The sequence below is a fragment of the Glandiceps talaboti genome, chromosome 17 (genome assembly GCF_964340395.1).
Source record: "Glandiceps talaboti chromosome 17, keGlaTala1.1, whole genome shotgun sequence".
Lineage (NCBI taxonomy): Eukaryota > Metazoa > Hemichordata > Enteropneusta > Spengelidae > Glandiceps > Glandiceps talaboti.
Genome location: NC_135565.1, coordinates 7,955,902 through 7,977,431, shown reverse-complemented (window position 1 = coordinate 7,977,431; position 21,530 = coordinate 7,955,902). Strand labels below are relative to the sequence as shown.

Sequence of the window (21,530 nt, the reverse complement as noted above, 5' to 3'; positions counted from 1 at the left end):
ATATATATATCGTATAAAATTATGACAAACAACATACCCGGGTGTTTATACCAGCAAAAATATTTTTATACCGAGGTTACACTTCGGAATGTTTAAAACGAGTCCGTTGTAAAACATACCGGTAATGTGTTTTCAGGTCATCCATTTAAATAACCCCATTTGAACTATTGAAAAGGAGTTGAATTGGTGAATGAGCGCAGTGTGTCTATCAGCTGTTGACTGGTGAGTCACAGTTATTATGTCTCTGATCAGGTCAACATAAGGTCAACTTAAGGTCAGATAGTTATCTTTGACTGGAGGGTTCTGATTACTTTCTATTCATTCAACCCCAGTACTAGTACTACAAAGTATGTCTGTGTATTACCTAGCCTTCCTATCCGTCCATTTCAGAATTTTGATGTCCTTTCTTACTCCTCCAGACCCTGCCCCCTCTTTTCGCTACTCCACCTCTTTCCCACACCAACTCCTCATTCCCACTCTCCTCATGCTCTTTCCTCCCACCTGTCCTCATCCCCCTGTCCCCCTCCCACCACCACCACCACCACCACCACCCCCTCATTCTCACCCTCATCGATCTCACAGCCCTCGCTCCTCCTTCTTCCCATCTCTCCTCTTACTTTTCCCCCTCTTCCCAAACTCTCAATAGCTCCTCCTTCTTCCCATCTCTCCTCTTACTTTTCCTCCTCTTCCCAAACTCTCAATAGCTTTTTAACTTTTCATTCCCTCTAGTACTATACATTTTCATTTTGAGTCTACACTTTCACGTATCATTTATTTGACATGTCATTTTTTTGTCGAGAAATAACGTTTGTGTTTATACTGTGCTGAAGGCAATTTGTAATTATTACCCATGGCATGGACCTATAGTGGCACAACGTGGTTTTAGGGAGCATTCAGTATTTACAGGGGGGGGGGAATCCGGGGGGGGGTCACATTTTACAAAACCTGTTCTTAGGGGAGGGGAGGGTCATATTTTGCATTACAATATTTGGGGGAGGGTCACATTTTACAATCCGTAGTTTTGTGACCAAATTGAATATTCAATTATTGTCAATTTATTTTGTGTGTTTTGAAATGTAAACGTGAGATAAGCACTCAACGAGTACTTTACATGCCAAAATACAAAAATAAAAATACACATATTGTAAGAAATTGTTTAATAAAACGATGCATTTTGTTGAGTGTACCATCTCATCTTATCACTCACACTGTCCGTGAATGTTGTTATAAAACGATGATGGCGATGGTAGCAGCAGTAGTGATGATGATGATGATGATGATGATGATGATGATGATGATGGTGATGATGGTGATGGTGATGATGATGATGATGATGATGGTGATGATGATGATGATGATGATGATAATGATGATAATGATGATGATGATGATGATGATGATGATGATGATGATTGTTTAGTTTTGGATGTCATAGGGAACACGGACTGTGATAAATGTACTGACGCAAGTAGTAATAGTGAGTCAGATTAGAGTAACACTGATAATGGCAATACTGAAGGTAAAGGCAATCGGTGATCTGACACCAACATGTAGGTCATATTAAATATGCAATCAGCCGACTTTTCTGTAATACGGTAATGATGAAACCTTCAATTAGCGGTCATCTATTTCAATATGGAAAAGCCTAAATGAAGACTTTTGATCGTCAACAAATAGTTACAGAATTGAAAGTCTGTGGATGTGACAAATAGTTAGTATCTAACGTGCTTTCAATATTGTGCATACTCTGGTCACTTGTAACAGTTTCCTGATATCACTGTCATCATCATCATCATCACTGGTTTGAAGGTACATACATGATAAAGTGAGTTATAGCAGTGAGAAAATCATATTTGATGTCCGAATAGCCTTGGTTCAATATTAAAGTCACTCTATATTGTAAATTATCATCAACATTGTATTAATATTTGTAAAAAGCTAAACATTAATTAATAAATTGGTAGGCCGCTGTTTAGGCTGTTAGTCCTGCTTGCATACTGGGTAAGTCGGCACTTCCTTCTCCGTCACGATGTTTCGTGAAACGTGTGCACCTGCCAGAAGGACGAGTATCCTGTCAGAACCAACAGTCGACACACGTGACGACGCGTATGGTTGCCTTTCTATTAGGGTGGCATTGACCCGCAGGTTCTTCTGAAATACTCAGATGACTTCTGTCGTTTAGAATTCAAAATCCGTTCAAGAGATTTCGAAAAGGACCGTACACAAGCGGAGTTGCTAAAATACAAACTCCACGATCACATCTGTTGTAAAGTATTCATTGCAGATTTGAATGACGTGTATATGTTGTGTTGTATTGTCATGTGTGTTGGCGATTTTTCGCCCAAAACTCAACATATAATCTATACTGTAACAGTGAAAGTTAATTTTTAGGACCAGAAAGACTATTACGTTGTATTATATAAGCTTACACCCGAATGTTATGTTACAACATGGCAGACTTTCACTTACACAGACAAACTGATAAAAGAGTCGCGTGAACCATAGACAAGTACATGTATGTGCATGAACCTACATCAGAGGGGCCCGGTGTTATTTTATATATCAATGTTTGTCAGTTTGATAGAGATAAGAAGTAGACTTTTTTCGTTCTGATCACAGGCGTTTCTATATAACTCCTGCAATGGTAGTATATGTACAAATATTGCTTTCTAATACAGAGTCAAAATCATTTAATTTGTATGTATACATATAATGAGAATATTGATTATCGGTCAGTATATGCAAATGTCATGGGGAGGGTCATGTTTTAGAAAATGGGACAATGGGAAGGGTCGAAGTCACTTTTTACGAATTGAGAATGAGGAAGGGTTTCTTAACAGACCATGTGTGATTTCCACCGGCCCTCCCCCTTGTAAATAGTGAAGGCTCCCTTATCACTTAGTATTTATGCAATCAGATTCCAGAGTTCTACACAAATTGGTGCCGATTTCGAGTATCGTCAAGCCATTGTAGCCACTGTAAGCGCATAAGATTAAATCATTCACATTGCAACTTCTATCCTGCAAGATCCCCAATATTACAGCTGGGTTGACTGGGGCACATGCTTGATATACATCTTACTCAGGAACTTAAACTTAAAGTTTAAACTATTCATAAACAAACAAACAAACAAACAAACAAACAAACAAACAAACAAACAAACAAACAAACAATAAACGTCAGCGGCGAGGCTCGACACTGCAAAGTACAGAGATTCCAAACCGACTGCTCTCTGACCATGAAAATACCACTAGTCCCATTGGTTCTAAATTAGTAGTGAACGGATCGCAGTATTGGGAGAAAAACTAAGTCAAGTAAGCAATAAATATGTTAGTCTGTTTCCTATGTACGACGCGTTACGATTACTACGATCATCTCCACACGTCGTATAGGAACTAGACTATATATATATATATATATATATATATATATATATATATATATATAACTCAGTGAGTATCAATCTGCTAAGACAGTGCTCTATACCGCAGTGGCAGAGCGTAATAGTTATATATATATATATATATATATATATAAAACATCAGACAATGGTATATCGTGAATAGGGACTACAACTACTACTAATTCAAACACCATCAATTTATTATTCCGCTCGATCATGAAAATGTAAAACTGTTGTGTGATCAAATTTCATAGTCGTCAGATTGAAACGTCACAATCGTTTTAAAAACTGCTTGTGTCAAATTTACTTTATTTCGGAACTATAAATTTACTCATGTCTTATTCATCGGCAAGTCACATGGGTACAAAAGAATAGTATTGAATTACGTTGTGGGTTAATGTATTTTGTAACAGTACTGTACATATATTGTTCAATAAAATCCTATGCAATTGATTTTGGGTCCGTCCCCAAAAAAATCAGTGCTCCCAACGCAACAACGATTTTAACCTGGTACTGAATAAATTATGGCCTGTAATTAAAATGTATGATGTTTAACTATTTGTAGTTTAGTAATTTTCAGTGAATATATTGTTGGGTATACTCTAGTTAACGTTACAGCTAATTAAGTTCAGTTTTAAGTATGCTTTTTTTCAAAGTGTAGTGCAGTATATAACATGTACAATATAGCGTTCTTAAGAATTTCCCTCTCAGCTGGACGTAGACAACAAGATCGATCCCAACAACAATGCCATCATACCATTGCGGCAGCATGTCCTCTGCTTGTTTTAAAATATAATATCAAATGACAACGTTTTTAACTAAATATCATTCATGTTTTATTGACCAGTTAAGAAACGTGTTTGATTTTACATTTGCCCATATTATAGTACAAATATACAATTATAGTCATGTACAGGATCCCGTGATGTGGCACAAGTGCAAGTGTGGCGTTTTGGGTATCTACACGAGCGTTTGCAGTGTTTTCTGTGGTCGTAATTGCAAGAGTGTCGCTAGGAGAGAAAGTGCAGCAAACACTGCAAGCAGCAAACACTGCAATACCCCTGAGTACCCCATCCCCACACTGGCTCTCACGTGGCACATTACACATGTTTATCCAAAATCTGTATCACTCGGATCTTCAAAGCATAACTGGTATATATGGGGATGGGCCCTGAACTGAACGGAGTGGCTCACCATTGTACAGTCCATTGATAGGGAGATCCAGCGTTGGTATTGGGACATATATATAGAAGATGAAATTGAAAAGAACGATATATACAGACAGCTTGGAAGAGAAGGTGCTGGTCACATCGACATGTTACTGCAAACATTTCTTTTGCGATTAGAAATAAGGACGACTTTGAACTTTACAACCCGATCATCAATATATTCAGTTAGAGGGTATTGCTCTAGCGCAACCTCCTAGCTTGATGACAATTCAATGGATGGATATGATGGATGGTCTGTGAAGTCGTACCACGTGACATTTCTAGACCGACTGGCAAAGTTGCTGGTCATTCTTAAAAATAAGACAAAAACAGTCAAAACCTGGAATCCTATACAATTTTTTTATTTCTTTAATATTTTGTGTATTTCTTACATCTCTATAGAAAGTACCAAAACATATTCCCCCTTCGACACTTGCTCAATTCAAGTTTAGAATAGCTCGCTATGTCGTGTCACGTGACTGATTATATTGTAAAAGGTAGAGGCAAGCTTGAGCACTGTATGCTCCTCCAATGCAGTGCGCGTGTACAAAAGCTGTAAATATCACTAATTTTACAAAATGAAACTTGAAAAGAATTAGGTCGCCTTTTGATTATTGATGTTGCTAGTGTGAATGCCCACAAATAGCAAATGTCTTGATGTTTATAGAGTGCTGATAGTTATCTTGGTTTGTTGAGAGGTACAAGTTCGATCTTTTTCCACCTAAGAAATATCAGTGACACGTGATCTCTCATGCGCGCTTGAAGTATAGAGTATTTGAAGTGTGTGCTGCAAACGACAAAACTTGCATGTCGTGCCTCCAGCTAGAGTACACAATAGTCATCTAAATAAGTACTTTTAGATGCGCAATGTTTCACTTGATTGACAAGATGACTCCTTATCAACATCAACTTATTCCCGCTCTTTATTTTTGACGACACCGTTAAGAAGTTGAGTCTGGTATATTACGATATATAGCAGTTTCAATGTTAGTTTTGATTTTACTCTGTTTTAATGTCTCTGTATATTAACAGTCAAGCAGATTTATATTTAGAAGCACTTGCGGTGAACGATTGATGGACCGGATTCGTCGTACTCTTGTTTGCTGATCCACATCTGTTGGAAGGTTGACAGTGAAGCCAAGATGGAGCCACCGATCCATACAGAGTATTTACGTTCTGGTGGTGCGATGATTTTGATCTTCATCGTTGGGGGCGCCAGAGCGGTGATTTCTTTTTGCATTCTGTCGGCAATACCTGGGTACATACTTGTACCGCCGGAGAGTACAGTGTTGGCATACAGGTCCTTACGGATATCAATATCACACTTCATGATACTGTTGTATGTGGTCTCGTGGATACCAGCTGATTCCATACCTGACAAACAAAAGTAGAAAAAGAATAAGTTTCTGAAGTCGAAACTTGAAAATATTGCGATTTTAAATTTGCTAACGATGCACAGATGTTTTTAACAAGTAACAACTTTGAGAAGTCATATACATATGGAAGTTGTACTCGATGCAACTGGCAAGTTTCTTGAAACGATTAAGCGAGATAACGACTTGCTCAAGATATCGTGCACCCTGAACAGTGATGAATCACCTGTGGGTCACGTATTTGTGCAGCTGTATTGATGTAATCAATTCTAATGAAATTGGTGTTTGGGCTCAGTCTAAAATCAGCGTCCCAATGCAATCACAGTTTCAACCTTTCATTATGCTTCTTATGGATAAAACGGAAATATTTTAATTATTGATATTTTAACAATTTTCAGTCACTATATTATTAGTTGTCTTGTCAAACATTAATGTTTCATTAACAGCTAAGTAGTGCAGTTTTAACGACTAACGCTATTCAGTCACTTGCACATCTCAACTGCTCTATTAATCCTCTGCAACACAGATTGGATGATCGACCATGCATGGCACGTGTTCTCTTCCCCAGATCACCAACAAGGCTGACCTTCCAGCCTTCCACAGTGACTACTACTACCAAAGATGTTTGTTCAATTAATTTTGCATTATAATTTCATGTAATGTGCAGCACTTTGCTGGCCCCTGTGATTTCATTTCTAATCCGTTCTTGAGCATGGCATCCTGTTAAAGATACCATACGGATGATAACCAAGTATTTATTTTTGATTTTTAATTGATAAACCACAGTATTTTTCCACTTGAAAAAATAATGTGGAAAACATACCACGCCCAGGTTTTCACTCCATAAATTGCAAAACGTGTGAAGAAGTTTGTTATTGTACGTACAATAATGAATATTTTCCATGTTCAATTTTTTTTTTGCAATTTATCAAATTACTTACAAGGACTTGATATATTTTGTTTCACATAACTTTTCAAGTAGAAAAAACGTAGCAGAGATCTCAATTAAAAATCCAAAATAAATACAGTTATCAATAAGCCCACTTTCATGATAACTTATTCCATAATATAGACAGTGCAACTTACCAAGGAAAGCAGGCTGGAACATAGCCTCTGGACAACGGAACCTTTCATTTCCAATAGTGATAACTTGACCATCGGGCAACTCGTAGCTCTTTTCTAGAGATGAACTTGAAGCAGCTGTCTGCATTTCTTGTTCGAAGTCTAGTGCAGTATAACACAGCTTTTCCTTGATGTCACGAACGATTTCCCTTTCAGCTGTATAGAGACAAAAAAAATGAAAAACTTATTTTCAGTTGTATGGTATCTCTGGTAAAAATTAACAGCATTGCCAGGAGGCAAAAACTACAGGCATCAGACTAAGCAATGGTTTACTTGTTCTGCAATGACTTTTCGTCCAAAATACAGAATACAGACACTTAATTAAGTACATACACATTTAAACACATACATATTGCCTTGTCTTATTTATTTTGCATTTTTGACAGTGGCCGGCGTTTGTTTGTTTGTAAGGTAAAAACCATAACTCACCTGTAGTTGTGAATGAGTACCCTCTCTCTGTCAGAATCTTCATGAGGTAGTCAGTCAGATCACGTCCAGCCAAGTCAAGACGAAGAATGGCATGGGGCAGTGCATAACCTTCATAGATTGGTACAGTATGTGTTACACCATCACCAGTATCCATGACAATACCGGTTGTACGACCAGATGCATACAGAGACAGCACAGCCTGGATGGCTACATACATGGCAGGTGTGTTAAATGTTTCAAACATAATCTGTAAAGAAGTTCAGAAAGGTCATTCAGCATGTTTAGAGAAAGGTCATTCGTTTGGCTTCAAAAGTGAATACATGCCCATTTTACAAGTTGGCCTTTCATATTTTACGGTACTTCAAACGATTTTATGTATTTTTCAAAACATCCAAAGTAATCTAATTATTTTATCAATTTCAGTTGTACAAAACTAGTTATGGACAGAAAATGTCAGATGTTCTAAATATTTAGGGAATATTTCTTTGTACTTCAAAATCAATGCCTGTGTTCTAATAGACTCAAGATGGTACGGTTGAAAATTTGCATGACAATGGGTCTCGTTCCGTTGGAGTGGTCATTCACCTGTGTCATCTTTTCTCTGTTTGCCTTGGGGTTGAGTGGAGCCTCTGTGAGCAGAACTGGATGTTCCTCTGGGGCTACACGCAATTCATTGTAGAAAGTGTGATGCCAGATCTTCTCCATGTCATCCCAGTTGGTGACAATGCCGTGTTCAATTGGATATTTCAGTGTCAGAATACCTCTCTTGCTCTGTGCTTCATCACCTACATAGCTGTCTTTCTGACCCATACCAACCATTACTCCCTGAAAAGATACATTTGTTCGTGAGGACAATTTATTGAAATTTATTCTCTGGTCGAATTCTACCTAAACATGCTGAACTTGTGTTAATTCCAGTCTTTTACTTTGGGATGGGGTGGGTTTTTTTCTAGCCATTTCTGTTCTCATCCTACAAATTTAAAACGATTTTACTTTTAATGGATCTGTTTTGTACCCCTAAATACAACTATTTCTAAAACAAAAATGTCATCAATTGAGAATGTTCGCTGTAGTAAATGCATGCATGGCACTAAAATAAAGTAAAGTGCCAAAAAAAGAAGTATTTTTCCCTCACTTCTTGCTGGTTTTGTATTCATACACGACATACTGATTTGAAACTTTGAATTGTTTGTGATGTCTAAAGCAATTTTCGACTTTGACCAATTTAGGTAGAAGGGGTGGGGGTCTGAGGCCCAAAGAAAACAAAAATGGACGATTTTTTTATTCTACATTGAACTATTGATATCGCCTCTGTTACTGATTTATAATAAGAAATGACAGATTGGGGCGACAACCCTCTGAAAAGCTAAAGAAGGTAGTCATCCGAGTCCGCTCCTTTTGTGAGCCCATGGGAAGGATAAAGTCAAGTGGTGGTAAACATATTGACAAAGGTATTCTGCATTCACTGTAATGTCGTTACACAATCACGGATGTCTATGAGAACAAATAACAGATTGAAGGGCCAAGCCGTTTCCTTATATGGCTTCATTTGATCACTCATGTGAAGCACTGACCATTTTGTCCTCACTGGTTCCCCCGCTTACCATATAAGGAAATGTGCACACTGTTGATCAAACAGGTTGTTTTTGTTGATTTACGAGATTGTTTATAATCATAACAATGACAACAAAGACTTTTTAAACAAGCACGACGTATCTACTGCAAGGTTAGCGTGTTTAACATTTTTCCATTCGCCCGACCATGGAAGAATCACCCACTTGCATTACATGGCCTGACCCACATATCTCTTACCCCTATCAGTAGGCGAAACGGAAATTAAGGGTGGGTGGGGGTTGAACGATATGAAAGGTCCCATGTAAAATGATATAAAATAGTGCAAAGTAAAGCGAACAAAAGGCATCAAGGTGGCTCGATCTAAGTACAAGTACATGCAATTCACAGGAATTAATAAAGTGCTATCTTTCGTTTTCAGTGACTAATGGCGAGTTCACGATAAAATGGTTTGCGATCCGCTAGCTAAAATGTCCACGTCGCTGCGCTGTACTGTGATAGAGAGTGTCGTCTACTATTATTATTAGAGCTGGCGCAGTATAGCGCCAGCGACGTGGACATTCTATCCAACGGATCGCAAACCGTTTCCAACAACCTGAACTCGATCGCCCGCCCAGTGTTTGTTAAAAAAGGTCTGCGCAGTCGCAAACATTGCTTGTCGAGGAATTCGAGGGACGTATTTCAAAAGAAGCCAGTTTGAACTTTGGAGGAACATATATATATATACATTACAAGACCAATGACTTCGTATTTTTGTCGCATTCGTATACTTGTCTGTGATAATGTACAGACGCAAGGGTTAGAAAATTAAAAAAGCATCCTACCTGATGACGTGGTCTGCCAACGATAGATGGGAAAACAGCACGTGGAGCATCATCTCCAGCGAACCCGGCTTTACACATACCGGAGCCATTGTCAACTACCAAAGCAGCAACTTCGTCGTCACACATATTGACTGGTTATGTTTGGATGATTACCTGGAATAGAGATTGCATAATGCATTAGTCACAGTTACTGAGTGATGAGAGTACATATAATTCGTATATGTACACAAATTTTAATAGTCGGCAAGGCGGACGTCTAGATAAACTCTCTCACCAGCCGTCGGGAGCATCGCTATTAGTGTACCAATATCGGTGTATGCAGAACAGCTCTTTCAGTGATGCGATGGTCCGTGGACTGTGAGAGAGTCTAACGTCTGAGCATGACATGTGTCGGACGCCGTATTTAACCCAGTGCGTTCACTGCTTCGATTTGCGAAACTGCTATGCGTTGAATTTAATGCAATTTAGCGTTAGTTGACCTTTCCTTTGCAGGCTTTCATTTGTTTTGCAAGTACGGTGTACAGTTCGATACGAATATAGAGAAATGCAATGATAATTACACCATGGGTGTGGCTCATACAGAAATAGCTAGACTACCTGTATCAAGTAATGGTTAAACCGACGTACAGCTAACGTGCACAGACTCTGACATTGACAATATGTGAATAGTTCTACGTAGAAAACACTGTTTTCTTTCAGGAAGAAATATATTTTTGACGGCGGAATATTCGCACTTACCTGTTCGTAATGACAAAATGATCTGCAGTGGGTGAATTATGGTTGAACCGGGCGTTATATCAGCTTCGGAAAGCGAAATTTTGACCATATATGGAGTTGTGAAGATCCACGACAGGCGTGTTCCACTCAGACGATAGGGGTGGTTAGGTTCTGCATATGGGAACCACAGCATGGTCACCCTCATTGTTGTAAGTCCCATCGTCAGACTACAAATCCGTTCGGCATTTCAACCACCTGTATGCTGGTCCTAAATGTAACTACCGAAAACGCAACATCTGTGCATTGCTTAAATCAGTACTCCAAACCCTGGTAATCACAACCCCTACTATATGTAAGATGAAATGAACAAACAAAGTGCTACAAAATAAATAACAACAATAATTACACAATAGCGAGGTCCCATGAAAAGCGTGTCCTTACGGTTGGACAATGCGGGGTATCACGTGACTAACTCCATTCACAGCCTGCCAGCTGCACTGAGTTTGGAGCACGATGCACCGTGAACAAGGCCAGTCGAATCATGGAGGTATCTAGGCTACCACCATGGTCGAGTCAACCCAAAATATGAATAAATACAGCGCACAAGATGTGCACATTAGATTCACATTAGTATAATATTATGCACTGAATTGCTGTGTATTATTTTTAAATGAAAACAAAATACATACTAGTATTTATTTGGTCTGATGTAATTATTTCAAAATAACCTTGTCGTGAGCAATTCACCAGCTGCAGTGTCATGACTATGAGTGTGGTTAGAATTTGTCACATTTAGATCGAATGTTCTGCAACTAGACAATTTTTCCCGTCAGATCTATCGTTCCCCAAACCCTCAGGCTGGTGTGACCCTGGACTCAACGCCGTACGAGCGATGACACATCACGGAGTTAGCTAGTCAGCCACACCACACCACGCCACACCACACCAGTGTTGATTGTTCGATTCATTCCTTAAATGGTATACGCTCGACGCGACATGTTCAATAAACAAATCAAATTTATTGTGCGGGTCGTTTACTTATTAGGGCACACAATTGAATGGTGTTGAAGCGGTGTTTTCAAAAGTTTGCATAGAGCATGGATGTATTAGTGACTAATACATCCATGCATAGAGAAACTAGCGCTGGGAGTGTGCTGAATACCACCGCGATGTTTCACTGCAGTTTATTCTTGTGCGATCGAATAGAATTAACCCGTGGAATGTACGTAGTAGTACTAGGTAGACAACATTGTTGAGAAAAGGCCCTTGACTTTTAATATGACGATGGTGGGAGAGGGGATGGGTGGGGTGGGGTTCATCGTACTATTGGCTAAGTGATAGCTTTGGATATGTCTACGATGCTCTCATCGCTGACATGTAATCATATTATTATTAGTGAATACTGCGACCTTATCTCCGACGAGCGGGTTTGATATTTAGGCTGTGGTCAGAATTTACGGGGGGGGAGGGGCGAGGTAGAAAATGAGGAAGGGCATGAAAAAAAATTGGGGTTTGAAGGGAGGCCATGAAAATTTGATGGTCTGAGAAGGAGGTAGGCATGACTCGTGTTGCTCATGATTTGACCAAATTAAACCTCAGGAATGATTGTTTACAAAACAATAATTCTTGTGGCTTCACCGCGATAAGTTCCATAGCCTATATTCAGTGATGAGATGGGTAACTGCCATGAGAATGTGTTTGTGTCTGCCTTAATCTCTCTTCCCTTCTGTCTGACTGTCTCTTTCCTGTATGTCCTTATTTTCAAAACAGTGCTCACCATGGGAGGGGGGGGGGCACTCCCTGCCACACTCACATAGCTATCATGTGGTATGCTAGCCACTGTTTCTGTCTAAATCAAGATTGAAAAGAGAAAACACTGCAGGCCAAGTATCTCCAAGTACAGGTTATCGCAGTGTGAGTCCTCTTTTTGCAAAGCCCACATCTATTTGTAAAGAAATCTCATGGTTATATATGGACGCTGTCGATTGTCACTTATTTTAGGCCAGTGTACCATGCAATTGTACATCTCTTGAATGTAGGAAGTGGTGGTGGTGGTGGTGGGGTACAATATTATTACATATTATGTAGGGGCCACAAAAAATTATTGGGTCCATTTCGGGGTGGAGGGTGAAATTTTTGAACGGGAAGGGGGCCTGAGAAAAAAATTTGACCAGAATAGTTTCTCCTCATGCCCCTCCCCCGAAAATTCTGACCACAGCCTTAGACGAACGTATAGGTAATTAATCAGCAGTGTTGTAAATCTAACCTTGGAGAATGGCCTAGGAATGTACGGGTCATTTACTCAAAGTTCAACGTACGGGTTGTTTAGTTGTATTTATAAACCAATGAAAACTGTCGTACTGTTACAACAAAAGTCAAAAGGAATTTCAAATAAATAACTCTGACTACGGGTCACAGTCTTCACTATTTCCGATACTTTCCTCAATGGGAACGTTGTTTTGGGGGTGATGGGAAGAAACCTCAACCGTGTTTGCGCGCCGTGTGTGTGTGTGTGTGTGTGTGTGTGTGTGTATGTGTGTGTATGTATGTGTGCGTGTATACGTGCGTGCGTGCGTGCGTGCGTGTGTGTGTGTGTGTGTGTGTGTGCGCGAGTGCATGCGTGCGTGTGTGTGTGTATGTATGTATGTATGTATGTATGTATGTATGTATGTATGTGTGTGCGTGTATATGTGCGTGCGTGTGTGTGATGAATGAATGATTGATTTATTCAATGATTGATCTAAATCAATAGCGGGCGTGTTTGTGAATGAATGAATGAATGAATGAATGAATGGAATTAATGAATGAATGAGTGAGTCAGTGAGTCAGTGAACTCAGCCCTCCATCCATATATGCTTCTCCCCAACCAAGTAACAAACCAGCTATACAAACAAACAAACAAACAAACAAACAAACAAACAAACAGCTAACTAAGTAAGTAACCAACCAACCATCAAACCAAGCCAACAAACAAATAGCCAGCCAGCTAGCCGCAAGCAAGTAACCAGCCATTTAGCCAAGCAACCACTGCAACCAGCTGCCAGCTGGCCAAGCAAACAACTGTAACTATAGCCAACTAGAAAACCAGCCAGTCAGCTAGCTAGTCGAGCAATCAAGCCTACAACAACGGTTACAACCAACCAGCCAAGCAGTCAACCAGTCTATCAGTCATTTATACGGAATGAAATCTTACAAAACGACTATATAAGAATTAGAATTAATTAATTGTTGTAATTGTTTTGTGCCCACGAAATAACCACCATCCGAGGCTAGAATGTACATCCTCCCATTCACTCTCTACACCTCAGCTTATTCAGGCAAGGAACGAATTTAAGAGTGTCCCCTTCGAACTACCACTTTTTATGGAACACCATATCCCGCTGTAATTTGCACATACTTACATTTGTAACATTTATAGCTTTGTTAGCAGGCTAATTGGTTAATTTGTTATTCAGTACACGCTGAATAAAGTATGGTTTGACTGATATGCTGTGAAAGCTGTTACATGTAAAAGCTGGTTTTTTTAGTTTGTATGTGAAGTGATCAATACAGACCCCCCCCCCCCCCAGCTACAAAAAAGGGAGGAACCTTCGTAAAATTCTTTAGTATTATATACAGGGAACCTTGTACATTCTAGCCATGTCCGGTCCTAGTGCTAGGAAGAAGAGCACAGCTTCTAAGTTTTTACCAGCTGTAACAGATATATATGCAAACATCAATATAACATGGATGTAAGAAATGGCTATGCAACATACATTTTTACAACATCCATGTACAAGAGCTTTTTCCCCATAGCCATGTACCAGCTATGTTAGCATAGCTGTAACTTAGATATTTCCCACTGCCTTGTAACAGCTATGTGAACAATGCTAGTCAGATATAAACAAAAGAGTTGCTACAGGGTATTATTCCACCATAGCTGTTTACATATGTATGTGCAAAAATGTGTGCTAGGTGTGCAGTACACAGCTATGGTACTAGGATGTGCAAAACAGTCCTGGCACAGAGGCGGTATTTCACATCCAGGCAACATGCATATTTTTCACAACCATGTACCAGGGCTGTGAAAATATATACCTTGTATCTGGGCTGTGAGACACACAGCTGCAGGTACATTGCTGTGCTCTTCTTCCTAGCACTAGGATGTGCACATGTTAGTGCTAGGATGTGCAAGGTTCCTTGTGTAGTCTATTGTACATGTTACTGTATTTTGTATTGTTGTGTGGTTTTGACTTGCCTGTGACAAAGCGTAATAAATGAAAAACTAAATAAAAAGACAAATATTGAGACTAGTTTGTGCATGGCTGAGTGTTTATTTGGTGTGATAATCTCCCAGAAGATAAGAGATAAAGCAAAGTGTTTGTGTAACCGACCCCCTGATAATGATAAGATTAGTGGTATTTTAATTTAGATAAGAGTAGAAGAATGGAAAAGTGTCTTTATTTGGTCAATAAAGAGTGAATTATATCATGGAAGTATAACATATACTTCCATGATTATATATACTAGTAGCTGGAAGAGAGAAAAGAAGACAGAGAAAGAAAATAAAGTTTTATATCACCACAACCATTAATCATTCAATCGATCGATCGATTAAGCAAACAAACAATTAATTGATCATTCAATCGATTGATCATTCAATCGATTGATCAATCAATCGATTGATCAATCAATCAATCAATCAATCAATCATTCAATCGATTGATCAATCAATCGATCAATCAATCAATCAATCAATCAATCAATCAATCAATCAATCAATCAATCAATCAATCAATCAATCAATCAATCAATCAATCAATCACATATTTGCTATCCCCGGCCCTGTGGTCCTAGCAGTATGAGTTTAGATGGGCAAGGCACCAGTCTCAGAAATCTTCGAATGATTTGAGTTTGTAATTCACTTTTTAGTTTAGGAAAATGTTCTTCACTTTTTTTTATTTATTCGTAGTCCTCCAAGATGAGCTTCCAGGTTATCAGAATTTCACACAAGAGACTACATTTTGTTATTAAAAAAATACGCTTTAAATGTCATTTAAATAAAGAATGAAAAAAAAACTATTCTGGCAAGCAGAACTTACACATGTATTACTGCTGAAGCAGCGGTATATGTGGCGGTGTGTCTTGGGCTGTGCCGTAAAAGAGGCTATTGTTTACGACGATGGAAAAAAACGACTTGATTTACAAGAATTATATGTATTTAAAGCTTGTTTAGATATTACACATGTATGGACCTGTAATACCGTTAAGAAGGATATATGCTCTAAGTAATAATTTGAAGAACCACAAACTGACTCATCACCAACTACAGACATTTCTCAATCTGATTAAAATCCAAATCTGAAGTTGTGAAAGCGGTTAGATGTCTCAACATCCCATTGGCGGCGATCCCCGGAATAAAATGTTACATCACGAAGGATATAGCGGTACTAGTAAATAAAGTTATCTAGCCAGGTTTTAATCAGATTGAGACAAGTCTGTACATGAATAAACGACGACCTTTCCACTCGCATTGCTGACGAATCAAAATACGGACGTCACGTGACCAGAACTATCTCTGATGTTGAAATCTTCTGCTGGCATATATATATAACGGGTTTGTGCACAGTTTCTGACATTTGGATTTGCGTACGCCGTTGTCAACAGTATTCGCCATAATGGAGTCTGAGAGATCAGGTAGGGATGTACACACATGATACAGTGCACACAGGTTGACAGTGAACTCGACCGAGCTCACCACGAACATCTCATCTTAGAAAGATGCGAGGAACAAACGCGAGTGAGTCTTGACGTGCGTTGCATTTGAACATCTTTCTTTCTATTCACACACTCCATCTTGCCCTTGTACGTGATGATTTTCTTATCAACCATTTGGATCATTATGCCGAATCTATGACAATTCTTTGAAATATAGATACGGCATATATAAATACAGAAATGCTAATGTAATGTATTTTTTAAGTTTGACGACAACCGTTGTTCAGGTGAAAGTATTAGCGGCGAACGAGGTTGGTGCTTTGTTACGAATAAAAACAAAGTTGTCGACATCGTTCGACCCCAATCGACTGGCCTAGTTTCGTGCACGTGTCAAATATAATTCCTCTTTCCGATTAATCATGGATGTATTCTTCCCTAATACAACCGTGGTTTAAAGAATGAATGAATGAATGAATGGATGGATGGGTGAATGAATGAATGAATGAATGAATGAATGGATGGATGGATGGATGAATGACTTGGTTATTCAGACATGAGAATGACATACCCTCCACCACACACACACACATGCATCGCAACAGTCCCTCATCTCAGGATTCTTGGGTTTTGACTTTTCTCTATGCTATTCTGCTAATTGTATGGTATTCTTAAAGCTTTATAGGACACCTGTGACCGTTCTTGTGACAGGGTGGGGTGGGGGGGGGGGTTGCTTATTCACACAGGAAACATAAAAACGTTTCAAAGTATATACATCTTTACTCTTGTGATTGAATGGGTTTTTGATTTGTCTGTCGTCTTCATGCAATCTCCAAATACATCACACGATGTAATTAAGAGTCTATCACTATTCAACATTTTAGCAGACCGTGGTTGGTTTAGATTGGAAGTGAAACATGCAAGGTAAACCCACACACTGTACTTAAAGTGGTCATATGATGTGGATTTTGGATTTTTAATTTGCAAAACAATTTTATCATGGCTTCCTACTTCAAAAAATCAATGTGAAATAATATGTCAAATCCTTGTTTGTAGCTCAATAAATTGCAAAAGCATAATAAATGTGTAAAATGTTTGTTATTGTATGTACAATAGCAAACTTTTTACACATCTTTTTAGCACTTTGCAATGTATTGAGTTACAAACACAGACTTTGTCAATGTTGTTTCACATTTATTTTTCAAGTAGGAAGCTATGATACAATTGTTCTATGAATTAAAAATCCAAAATAAATACAAAATCCTCATCTATATGGCCACTTAAATATATTAAAATCATTACATTGTGTGTTTACTATAGCCATACCTCCTCCAACAAAAGCTGATTGAGTACTGTGTTTACACTTAACTTACTTTATTACTATGGCAACCAAAATTAGTCAGATTGAAAAAAGAGCCTTTATGTCAGAGTGAATCAAAATGTCATGTTACTTACATGTATTCATGGGTGGTTGTGATTAATGAATCCACTGACATCACCAGTAATGACTAATATGATTACCATAGTAACCATAATATTATGTTGTGCCCCCCCCTCCCCCCAGTAAAGGTCACTGTTAGTAGAAGCATGCACTACATCAACTGCCTTTTTTAGTTCAATACATATCAATATGGTTTAAGTTTGTCTGTATTTTTTTCAGGTCTAACATACAAGAGGTTGAGAGAGGATGCTCCTATCATGCCCTCTGCACCCTGTCAGCCAAATGAAGTGGCTCACAGACAATACCATGATGAACCCTCAACTGCCATTCCAGTTGGAGCTACCGTACCACTTGTAAGTTGCTATACACAGTTGAGGGGAAACTGAAAGGTTAACACATAATCTTCATTCCCGCACTATCCTAGAAACTTGGCTGTCATTCCCATACTATCACAGAAACTTGGCTGTCATTCCCATACTATCACAGAAACTTGGCTATCATTCCCATACTATCACAGAAACTTGGCTATCATTCCCATACTATCCCAGAAACTTGGCGATCATTCCCATACTATCCTAGAAACTTGGCTATCATTCCCATACTATCACAGAATCTTGGCTGTCATTCCCATACTATTCCAGAAACTTGGCTATCATTCCCATACTATCACAGAATCTTGGCTGTCATTCCCATACTATCACAGAATCTTGGCTGTCATTCCCATACTATCACAGAAACTTGGCTATCATTCCCATACTATCACAGAATCTTGGCTGTCATTCCCATACTATCACAGAATCTTGGCTGTCATTCCCATACTATCACAGAAACTTGGCTATCATTCCCATACTATCACAGAAACTTGGCTATCATTCCCAGACTATTCCAGAAACTTGGCGATCATTCCCATACTATCCTAGAAACTTGGCGATCATTCCCATACTATCACAGAATCTTGGCTGTCATTCCCATACTATCACAGAATCTTGGCTGTCATTCCCATACTATCACAGAAACTTGGCTATCATTCCCATACTATCACAGAAACTTGGCTATCATTCCCAGACTATTCCAGAAACTTGGCTATCATTCCCAGACTATTCCAGAAACTTGGCTATCATCACAGAAACTTGGCGATCATTCCCACACTATCCCAGAAACCTGGCTATCATTCCCACACTATCCCAGAAACCTGGCTATCATTTCCACACTATTTCAGACACTTGCATGGTTATCATTCCCACACTATCCCAGAAACTTGGCTGTCTTTCCCCACACTATACTAGAAACTTGGCAATCATTCCCATACTATCCTGGAAACTTATCTATCTTTCCCACACTATCCCAGAAAGTTCTGGCTTGACAATTCAATATCATTCCCAAATGTATGTTTTTTCATTCATTCAATCAACCAAAACAGGAGTGACCTAAGGGGCCTTGTCACTCTGAGTCTAGCAACTTGCTCTATGTTATGGGTATTTTCCAGCTCAATGAAGACAAATGTTGGGGAATAATTACACTTCCTCATGCATAATTTATGAAAGATTTGGAAAAATAATGTTGATTTGGAAGAGTTTGACTCATATTTCTTTCAAACACTGTACAACCAGCAATGCAGGCAAGAATTTTTTGTTCAAAGACAATAATTTGGCCTGTACATGGCAAAATGAGGGATATTCCTGTTGAGATAACTATAGTATTATTAATAATTGGGAATCCCTAGTATGGTTTTATGACCATCGATCCTCATAACTTAAATTTCAGGTTACCATGGCACCACCCAATCACAGTATTGTCAGAGTAGCAGAGCCAATTCCAAATGACTACATGGGTCTGGCTATATTTGTTACCATTTGTTGTTTTTGGCCTCTTGGTATCTTTGCTATATTGAAGGCCAGAGATGTAAGTACAAATTATTTTTGGATAATAATTGGATAATTATATTATTGATAGAGTATTCAAACTACACTAGTTGTAACTTGAGTATTATTTCGTTGATCAGAAAATCAACAATAATCCACTGAAATTTTTTAAATACCTATAATTAGATACTGTACATGTTAATAGGGAACTTGCAATCCAGACTGAGCATGCTCAGATGCAAAGGACCATGGGATTTTCTGTGGTTATCATAATACCTAATCTGGAGCTACCGATAAAATAAACCTCCCACAATGGTCAGAATAAATATGAATTGATTATTTGTGGTTAAAAACAATAGAACATTATCGTTTACAATACTATTTGATTAATATTTATTATCACATTTCCCATGATGCAACATTCAACATGGCGAGTTTGCAAGTTCCCTGTTAGAGGTCAGTTCTACAGTAACAGGCTGATTACGTGATTGTAGTTGAGTGCTGTTTTTTGACGCAAACATAAAAATCAAATCGATTGGATATTATTGCTCCATACTATGTGTTCTGCTACACAAATATGTTTACTCACAAGTGATTCAATACTATTCAATGTGTACCATCTTATGATTAAGTCATTATATTTAACAGAATAGTTTTAAAAAAATGTTTGAGTTGCAGCTATTGCAGCTTTAAGTTTGGTAGATTAATTTTTATATTCCCTCAATTAATAACATGAATGATTATCATAATTGTTTGATAGATATTCACTTGTCGCTACACAAGGAAAATTAATGCATTTTGAAAAAATGCTTCAGAGTTAATCCTCTTTCTCCCTAGGGGTATTTGTGTGTAGACAAACTAAGAACAAGTTAGGAGAAAGAGGAATAATCGATAAGCCTATTAAGTTACACTATTAAAACCTAACTTAACAAATTGACTTCTATTATTGAGTTACACTATTAATACCTAACTTAACTAATTGACTTCTAAGATTGCGTTACACTATTAAAACATAACTTAACTAATTGAGCCCTATGTAAATAAGACTGTTGAATCACATGTAAAAACATATCTTAGCTAAATATCTAGTATGCGGCACAAAAGTAAATGTAAAAACATATCTTAGCTAAATATCTAGTATGCGGCACAAAAGTAAATGTGTCAACATTGAGTAAACCATCTTTAAATTGTATTTCAGGTTCATAAGAGAGCTTGGCAAGGAAACATGGAGGCTGCCAGACAGTCATCAAGCTCTGCAAGATTCTTCTCTCTGATTGGTCTAGGATTGGGTATATGTGCATATGTTATACTCGTTATTGTTGTAATTGTTGGCGTGGCACAGCAAATTTGGTTGTTTAAAACAACTGGAGGATCACCAGCTTATGTTACTGTCACTGAGCAGATATGGATCCCGAATGGTGCTTAGAAAACGTAATAATATGTAATTGAGTATGATTTGGAAGACTTTATTCGTTTCTAGATGGACCCAGTAATATTGATTGTTTGTGAAAATGAGGACTGTTTTTGACAGAATCTAACATAAAAACCTCAACCTCTCTATCAAAGCACTAATTCAAGACTTCTGTTACCTAAATAAATTTTTTTCTGACCAAAAATCCATCACTTAAAATATAAACTTTCAAGAAAGTACTGCAAAATTTCAGTATTTATAAACTGTTTATAAGGTATAGCTCCCCTCAACTCATAACGAAAAAAAACACCTACTACCTGCGTACCTGTTTTTTTCATAGGCTATAATAACATCTTTTCTTTTCAAGCTTTCTTTATAACTAGGAAGAAATGTTAGGAAAAAAAATATTTAAAAAATATCATGATTACAGATGTACTTAGATTTGATACATTATATTTTCTAGAAATATACAGT

The 21,530-nt window shown here is 38.2% G+C and overlaps 2 protein-coding genes across 2 annotated transcripts; one reads left to right on the top strand and one right to left on the bottom strand.

The window, feature by feature from the left end:
- Positions 1–4,957: 4,957 nt before the first annotated feature.
- Positions 4,958–10,084, bottom strand: LOC144448658 (actin-1-like). The gene is made up of 5 exons (XM_078138936.1): positions 9,932–10,084; positions 8,121–8,360; positions 7,536–7,782; positions 7,071–7,262; positions 4,958–5,985 (listed from the first exon to the last, which is right to left on the bottom strand). The coding sequence occupies exons 1-5, from the start codon at positions 10,055–10,057 to the stop codon at positions 5,660–5,662; spliced, it is 1,131 nt and encodes a 376-aa protein (XP_077995062.1). The 5' UTR covers positions 10,058–10,084; the 3' UTR covers positions 4,958–5,659.
- A 6,130-nt stretch (positions 10,085–16,214) lies between these two features.
- LOC144447936 (proline-rich transmembrane protein 1-like) lies at positions 16,215–21,256 on the top strand. Its single transcript, XM_078138039.1, has 4 exons — positions 16,215–16,324; positions 18,003–18,136; positions 19,548–19,685; positions 20,844–21,256. The coding sequence occupies exons 1-4, from the start codon at positions 16,306–16,308 to the stop codon at positions 21,069–21,071; spliced, it is 519 nt and encodes a 172-aa protein (XP_077994165.1). The 5' UTR covers positions 16,215–16,305; the 3' UTR covers positions 21,072–21,256.
- Positions 21,257–21,530: the final 274 nt, after the last annotated feature.